The following is a 9,114-nucleotide window of genomic DNA, read 5'->3' as shown; positions in this document are numbered from 1 at the left end:
GAGCTGAGAGAGGATCACGGGAACTCTACTGATGCTCCTATTGGCTGTCCCACAAGAAATTGACTTCGCACTTTGCATAAAGTTAAAGGATTATTTACTTCGTCACGTTGCTCGACACGCCCAGCTGGTCACCAATGGTCGCTCGTGTAGACTGCGGTCGCCGGAAGTCCTTCTCTCTCTAAATTGAGCAGTCGCTTGTCTCTTTGCCACTGTGAAGTTCAGACTGCTTCAGTTCAGTTGTCACAGTTGACGACCAGTTTGGTTAATATCGAAGAGTATGCCATAAAATAATCGAATAGTTTCTCATGCCTCATTCACAGTAGTTGTGACTTTGTAAGTGCCTGGCGCTCTGGTTAACGCAGCTCTGTGTAGGTCTATACATCATGAATACAACCAGTCTCTGAGCGAGCTGAGAGAGGATCAAGTGAGCTCTACTGATGCTCCGATTCGAAGTCGCTCTTCATTTGCATAAAGTTGGAGTGTTCTCAACTTTGTCGCTTCACTTGACATGCCCACCTGGTCTCCGACGGTCACTCATGTAGACAGAGGTTGCCGGATGTCGCTCGCTCTCCATTGAAATGAGCGGTCGATTGTGCTGCTGCGACTCGCTTATCGTGTGAATGAGGCTTCATGCAAAACCTAAATTCTTCTGTTTCCTTGTGACTTTGGGAAGGACACATGCTTTCGAGATTCACCCAGATATTATTACTTTGATTACAGTGTAATGCTTGACTAATGCCTGACAACAATATCTTTAACCGTTTAAGAGCAAGAAGTCTAATTGTAAGAAAACAAAGCTATTATTTTTAAAAATCATAACACGTATCTCTTCTTTATTGAGCCAACGTTTATTTTGTTGTCCTATTTAAATGTGTTTTTTTTTTCTTTTAATATATTGGAAATATATATGGGAAATATTTAACGGTGTATTTATTGAGGGAGTGCTTATTATTATAACGCGGCTGGAGAATCCGCAGAGTTCGAGCTCTCACACACACACACACAAACACATAACAAGCACAACCACAAGCCTGACGTGTCTTTTCCTGATCATCTCACCTCTGAGGGACGGAGAAAACACGCTGACTTTATTCCATACACATTCAAAGCTGACCGTTTCGTTTCATCCAGAGCTGCTAAAACTCTTTATTAGCCATACACGTTTCCCTGGAAGGATGTTCAGAAGCGTCCGGTGCTTTCAATAGAGTCACGGTGTTTGTCATTTGCTTGAGTTTCAGTCGTCTTCGTGCCAGAGAGAGGGTCCCATTCCACTCAGATATATATGAATATAGATATAAATATATGAGCCTCAGCCTTAACTGTACTCGTTTTTCCAATTCGACGCCTTTAGTTGTGCGTAGAGAAGCTACTACTAACTCCCTACGCGGCATCTATTAAACCACTAACTGTGCGACAGCAAAACAAACATAAAAAAACATGCATTTTTGTCGCAAAGCATTGCATTTTGGATTTCGGAGAACGTGCTCATTTTCCAGGAGGACAGAGGCATCGAGTTATGGACGAAGTTGCACCAAAATGGCTGAACGGCTCTTAAAAATGTTTACAAAACGGTTTACTGCTAATGCGACGCTCCAGCATTCCACTGACGGACTGTGAACCATCCGATGCAAACGTGTTTTTCTGTCATTTCACGTCTCTTGGTACCAGAGGATCTTTTCCCTGTGCTTATACGAAAGAGCCAAAGTTCAGCCGCGGCGTGTGTGTGTGTTTTATTTCATTCTGTTTTTCCGTGATCTCCGTGTCTCTGTCCTCGCCTCTCTCTCCTCTACAGAGTCTCTCTGACGTACCAAGGGATCTTTCTTTTACTTTCAGATGTCTTTCTTTGTTTAATAATACTCTCTTTGTAGATCAATGGCCTTTTAGTGTTGCTTTGCTTCAGTTTGGAGTGTATCTTTCACTAATACTTGCAATAAAAAGCTTTGCTTTTGAAACACAGATCTGGGTTTTATTGGGTTTGTTGGTTAGTGCTGCAGATTCAGTCGCTGTGTTGATCGCGTATCATCGTTTGGATGTAACGTCTGTCGACTTTTAAATCCACTGGATAGACAGAAATAAACACTTAAGAAATAAGAGACATTTCTGAGACTCACTTAGATTTAAAATGGCAGACTTTCAAGGGGTTTAGTTTAAGAAACATAGGCTCATTCTGAAAACGTATCCCTATATACATTTCTGGAGATCACGAATTACGTAGCCAGAAGTATAGTACGTATGGCTGCATTGCATCTTTAAAGGGAATGATGCGGGGTGGTGTGCTGCCTTATCTTTTCAGGCTTACCAGCTGACCACTTACCTCCCTATGGATGGCTTTCCCACTGATACCAGTTTGCTCGGTAGCTCGCCATGTATGTCGGCGGACTTGAGATGCAGAGAGGAGATGACCACGACGACAGGGTTCGAGTCCGGTGAAGAACAATTCCAGAAATCAGGTAAGACAAAAACAGAAGCTTAACAAATTAAACAAGTAAATAACAGGGTGAGAATGTAGTAACATCGTGGTAAAAATCAGGCGAGGGCTTTTCTTTTGGATTGTTTTTTAAAATTGTTGTTTAGGGAAGTCAGTGGGCGGGTCAATCGGTGCTTTTGAAAACACTATCAGTTGGGTTTAGGGTAAGAAGAGGGTGGGCAAGTCGATCAGTCAGTCAGTCAGTTGACAGCAGCCTCTGGTGGATTTACGTGAGAACAGCAGGCATGAATGGCACTAGCCATAGATATATACACTAGATGTTGCATAGGGTCCCTGAGCATGCATCAATAGCGCCGCCACATTGGTACAGTGCTCCCAGGACAAATGTCATTCAACCGCACTAGTCAAGACAGTGTTATTACGTGAAGATGCGGGACTTTAGTGCTGTCTACGAGTGTAGTAAAGAGCAAACAAAGAATACAAAGCACAAAGGCAGAACATTACATAGGTAAGTTTTTTACATTTTTGTATGTTATGTACTTTTGTGCTACACAGGTAACCTTATTTATGATAATGCAGTCACTTACTGCTTTCACCATGAGGCAAAGTAGCACCAACTCACACTAAATCCTCAGCTTAATGTTTTGGTATAGGTTTTTAATATGTGTGACACATAAAGATGGCTGTTTCCTATATTATGTGTACATATAATATATAGGAAAGAGGCCATTATCAAAACCCATGTTAAAATACATGTTAATATAGGTTCTTTCTGTTTGGGCTCTCACTTATTTGCCATAACGTCAATCAAATGTGATGCCAATTTCAAGTGTTCGCACAAACATACATTTTTTTATTTGCATTTTTTTGGTTCTTATTGCTTTGATAAAAGACAACATGAGCTAGGCATCACATATGACAATTGCCAAAGTGAGATTTGAGCTATATAGGAGACATCTATCTTATGTACATACAGGGCTTATATGTGGATAGAAGCAATACAGAAGACATATGGCTAGCATATGCACATGTATACACCTCATACCCTAAAAAAGAGAAACAAAACCATTTTTTAAAAATGTCTAGTGGTAAATCATACTAAACATTTACTATTTTAGGTCTGTTTGGATTACCTGAATGATTTACATTTGCTAAATGGCAGAATAATGAGAGACATTTTTTTTGATAATTTTTTTTATCATTTCTAAATAGTCAAAAGTTTACACACATTTCCTTGGTATTTTTTTAGCTTTGCTTTTAAACTGTATAACTTTGGTCAAATGTTTCAGGCCTCCTTCCACAAGCTTCTCACAATAGTTTGAAGTAATTTTGGCTCATTACTCCTGACAGAATTGGTGTAACTGAGTCAGATTTGTTGGCTGTCTTGCTCGCACAAGCTTTTTCAACTCTGCCCACAAATTTTCTATAGGATTGAGTTCAGGGCTTTGTGGTGGCCACTCCAAAACATTCACTCTGTTGTGCTTAAAGCACATTTTAACTAATTTGGCAGTGTGCTTAGGGTCATGGTCTGTTTGGAAGACCCATTTGTGGCCAAGTTTTAATTTCCTGGCTGATGTCTTGAGATGTTGCTTCAGTATTTCTACATAATGTTCTTTCTTCATGATGCCATCTATGCTGTGAAGTGGACCAGTCCCTCCTGCAGCAAAACAGCCCCACAACATGATGCTGCCGCCCCATATTTCACAGTTAGAATGGTGTTTCTAGGCTTGTAAGCTTTCCCCTTTGTCCTCCAAATGTAACACTGATCATTATGGCCAAATAGTCCAATTCCATCAGACCACAGGACATGTCTCCAAACATTATTCCTTTCCCAATGTGTAATTTATCAAATTGTAATCTGGCTTTGTTGTTGATTCTGGCTTGTTGATTTTCCCTTGTTGTCACACAAGGAAGCAGTGTGTTTGAGGTTTTCCTTAAATACTATTCTACAGTTGTGCCTCCAATTAACCCAAATGTTGTCAATTAGCCAATCAGAATCTTCCAAAAGCTTTACATCATCTTCTGAGCTTTTCCAGAGGCAGAATAATCTTATTGTAGGTAAAATTGACTTTCAAGAAAAGTTATAACAATTTCTCAAAAAATCTCTCTCATTATTCTGCTATTAAGCACAACAGAAACATATGTGGTAATCCTAACTTACCTAAAAGAGAAAAAGTTTAGTCACATTAACATCTGACTTTTTTTTAATAGTTATGTGCTTTTTTTTTTTTTAATAGTTATGTGCCTTTTTATAGTGTATGTACACTTCTGCTTTCAACTGTAAATGCATATAAGCAGTGTATGTATTATCTTATAGGTGCATATATACTGCATATAGGTTTCATATGCACATATATCCTCATATGTTCTTTCCATGTGGGATGTTTTTATATTTTAGTTTTTATTTTTATTTATTATTATTTAGCTTTTTTTTTTTTAATTTTAGTCACTTGAATGTGTTTTATTTCAGTTTGGCAACATTTCTCATTTTGGTTTTCCAACTTACATGATGATTTAATCAGTAGTTTGACATAAAACAGAAAGGTAAAAACTCTTCGCCCCATGTGATGCAGCTTTCCATCATTTACTTTTTATTGCAATGCCACCTTATCAAAAATGATGACTATTTTAGATGACAAGAACAACCCTAACAATACGAGCCCATATTATGAAATGAGAGTCCATCATTATGAACTATACTGATGCATAAATCACTGAAGATACAGTCTGCAGGTTTAAGTGGATCTAAAACTGCTGTCTCAGTGATGGATGAAGTGACCCAGAGCTTTATTCATTCATTCAGTAGTAATTTTTCGTCTGTTACTAATATCTGATCATCTTTATCCGTGTCGAGTCTCTGTGTTCTCCGTGACAGATGGAGCTCGGCCGCGGCATGATCTCACCTCTCACCCCGCGTAAGGCTGCAGTTCTTCGGCTTGAAAGATGGCGGGAAGTCGGGGATTCCAGTTCTATACCGCCGCTGCGTGCAAATTTCCAGCGGTGCTTGGAGGAGCTTTTCTCCCTCTGGAAGAATATCAAGGCTAGATTAACGCTCCTCCGGGACTCCTTGACATTTTACGCTGTTTATGTTGGCAATATAAGCTATTGTGGAATGAGAAAAGAAACGTGCACTGACTTGAACATAAACCAAGGTAAGATTAACGACATGCTGGATGTAGGACAAGGACGAGAGATATAATAAACGCAGAAATAGATGTATTTTTGTCACCAAAAGTTTGAATGTAATTCTATACGTCATTTTGCATATCACTGACGTCATCACGTTCTACCGTTTCTGTTTAACAGCCTATGGTTACTAAAGGGGTATTTATAATTGCACTACACTTTATATATGCATGTTTATTTAACTAAATGTATTGCTGTTTGAATACAGTATGTCATTATAGATGTGTAGTGAATGTGCAGTAATCTCTCATATGTAATAAACTCAGGCAAGTTCAGAAACTGTCACTAAAATATCTGAGATTGTGAACAAGAAAAGAATTGGTCCAATTAAATTGTTAAAATAAAGGAGAAGCAGATCGGTTGGACTGTACAAGGGAAATACCTTCACACTGCCTGTGCTAAATCATTTGTCGTCGGTACGCAGAGGGGTGATCTGCTCTCGGGCTGCAGGTGGGAGAGGCTGCTCTAGAGGACTGACTGGGCCGCCTGTCAGTGCTGTGAGGAGGGGGAGGGGCCGGCGGCATCACACGCTGCTCGTTGAGAAGAGTAGGGACGGTACAGTATAGACAAATGACAGTCTAAAAAAAAAATCTCCAATAACACACAAAAAGTGGCTAGATTTGTCGCTGGGGGTGTCTGAAAAGTCGCTAAATCTAGTAAAAAAATCGCTAAGTTGGCAACGTTGGCGGCAAGCAATCAGAATTAAGTAGTCCACTGCTTGAGAGGAGTTCAGAGAACACAGACATGTGAACTTTGGTTCTGACCACAGTTGTTCCCAAGAGTTTGATTATTGCTGTTGCCGGATTTTCAATTATTGAAGACGCCACTAAAAACGATCTGCTGCAGTTCATCCTGATTTAAGGGTGCTTTCACACATGTGAATTGATTCAGTTGTTCCGAAACAGAGGATACAATTGTTACATTGTTGCTCTTTGCTCTTGGAGCGGTTCGCTTTCACACTGCAAAGTTTCTAATCGGACCAAAAGAGCTAAAACGAGTCACGTGCGAGTAAACTCTCCACACATTGGTCAGAGTGTCAGGGTTTATTTTGCAGCGTCCCAGCAGCTGTCAGGAGAGGTGGTGGTTTGGTGGTGATTGACAGGGTGTGCGCGCGTGACGTGTCTGAGGAGAGATGCGGTGGGGAGGGGTGAGAAGGGTGCGCGACCATGCCTATTTGAGGACCGGGAGGGAGACGCGAGATTACCGGGAGATCATCACTCGTTTGCGGGCATCCGGAGACTCGCGAAACTTCCCGCCATACTCATAATTCTCTCTTCATATAGCCGTAAGCCTATTACATATCCATAAAACACAGTGATATAACCGCGCTCGGATCGGATCGCTTTCTCACTGCAATCGAACCGCTCCAGGGTTTGTTTCAATCGAGCCGAGACCACCTCATTCAAGCGATCTCGGAGCGATTACTTTGGGGCGGAACAGAGCGCGATTGCCCTGTTCACATATGCCAATCGAACCGCGCTAACTGGGCAAACGAGATGCGTTCCGAAACAGAAGTGTAGGTGTGAAAGCACCCTCAGTCATTTAAGTGTCTTTAAACATGGCATGGTTGTTGGTGCCAACAACTGGTGAAACTGCTGATCTACTGGGATTTTTATGCACAACCCTTTTTAGGGATTACAGAGAATGGTCTGAAAAGGAGAAATTATCCAGTGAGCGGCAGTTCTGTGGACGAAAATGCCTTGTTGATGCCAGAGGAGAGAGGAGAATGGCCAGACTGGTTCCAGCTGATAGAAAGGCAACAGTAACTCAAACAAGCACTCGTTACAACTGAGGTCTGCAGAAGAGCATCTCTGAACACACAACACGTCCAACCTTGAGGCGGATGGGCTACAGCAGCAGAAGACCACACCGGGTGCCGCTCCTGTCAGCTAAGAACAGGAAACTGAGGCTACAATTCACACAGACTCACCAAAACTGGACGATAGAAGATTGAAGAAACGTTGTCTGCTCTGATGAGTCTCCATTTCTGCTGCAACATTCAGATGATGAGATCAGAATTTGGTATCAACAACATGAAGTATGGATCCATTCTGCCTTGTATCAGCGGTTCAGGCTGGTGCTGGTGGTGTAATGGTGTGGGGGATATTTTCTTGGCACACTTTGGGCCCATTAGTACCAATTGAGTATCGTGTCAACGCCACAGCCTGCCTGAGTATTGTTGCTGACCATGTCCATCCCTCTATGACCACAGTGTACTCATCTTCTGATGGCTACTTCCAGCAGGATAACGCACCATGTCATAAAGCGTGAATCATCTCAGACTGGTTTCTTGAACATGACAATGAGTTCACTGTTCTCAAATGGCCTCCACAGTCACCAGACATCAATCCAATAGAGCACCATTAGGATGCGGTGGAACCGGAGATTCACATCATGGACAACTGCGTGATGCTATCATGTCAATATGGAGCAATATCTCTGAGGAATATTTCCGGTACCTTTGTTGAATCTATGCCTTGAAGGATTAAGGCAGTTCTGAAGGCAAAAGTGGTCAACCTAGTACTAGTAAGGTGTACCTAATAAAGTGGCCGGTGAGTGTAAGTCATAAATTGAGGACAGAAACTCAGAATTCAGAGCAGTAAAATCAGATTTGCGAGATGTAAACTCACTCCTTGTGATTCTTTCCACGTCTTTCCCATTTGTGAACTTGTGGAATTTTGACCTCATAATTATGGAATACAAAAGAGCTCATTATGCAAATGTGATGCAGATGTGGTTTAGACTGATTACCGTCCAGAAGACCCTCACTTTCCTCATCTGTAATGTCAGATCAAGGAGAAACTGGGCCAGCTTTCAGCCTCCTCACTTCTCTCCGATCCAGATTATTTATCATTTACTATTAGAATATTTTAGGATCAACAACAGTGCAAGAATTATGGGCACAAACTTGAACTCACAAGGCAAAATTAGGCTCCGAAAATAAAAAACACTGTAAATATCTGTGTATTTACTTACTAATAAATTGAAAAGATTTCCGATTTTACATTTTTAATGTAAATAATAACAAAAATGCTGTAATTTTAATAATAACAAAAAACACTGAGTTTGTTGATGATCATATTAACACCAGAATGTCACATCCGACCAATCAGAATCTAGTGTTTGAGAATGCAATGTATTAGCTAAACCCCCTGATGTGCTATATAAATACACTAATATTATAAATATCTTCTAGAAATGTGCAATAATACACAGAAACGGTTGATTAGTGGTGTTATTTTCGTCAGATTGGCAGGTCTGAGATCAGCGCGAGGCTCACAGGTGCTCTTCATAGGGTTCTCTCAGTCTCTGTGGTCTGTTCGCTCCATGTCTGCGTCTCCTGAAGTAGACAGAAGATACCAGAAAACTGATCAAAACCGAAATCCAGAAACAGAGCAACGCTGAAACGGAGTTGTGTTTATTGTATGGATTATTAAATATGTATTGTAGTACAACTATACTGGCAGATAAAAAATATGAATATATTGAAACAAAATTAA

The 9,114-nt window shown here is 40.8% G+C and overlaps 1 protein-coding gene and 1 long non-coding RNA gene across 2 annotated transcripts in view; both read right to left on the bottom strand.

Moving 5' to 3' along the window:
* Nucleotides 1–5,198: 5,198 nt before the first annotated feature.
* Nucleotides 5,199–6,080, bottom strand: LOC147840457 (uncharacterized). Its single transcript, XR_015512299.1, has 2 exons — nt 5,997–6,080; nt 5,199–5,452 (listed from the first exon to the last, which is right to left on the bottom strand). It is a non-coding gene; the product is annotated as an uncharacterized LOC147840457 (long non-coding RNA).
* A 2,526-nt stretch (nt 6,081–8,606) lies between these two features.
* Nucleotides 8,607–9,114, bottom strand: part of LOC137487230 (uncharacterized) — a gene marked incomplete at its 5' end in the record, with an annotated part of 37,534 nt that continues 37,026 nt past the window's right edge. The window contains 1 exon segment of the mRNA NM_001441603.1: nt 8,607–8,954. Coding sequence (NP_001428532.1) covers nt 8,891–8,954 — 64 coding nt within the window. The 3' untranslated portion in view covers nt 8,607–8,890.

Source organism: Danio rerio, chromosome 16, assembly GCF_052040795.2.
Source record: "Danio rerio strain M-AB ecotype USA chromosome 16, GRCz13ab, whole genome shotgun sequence".
Taxonomy (NCBI): domain Eukaryota; kingdom Metazoa; phylum Chordata; class Actinopteri; order Cypriniformes; family Danionidae; genus Danio; species Danio rerio.
Note: the sequence above shows the minus strand (reverse complement) of the source record. Positions and strands in the feature narration are given on the sequence as shown.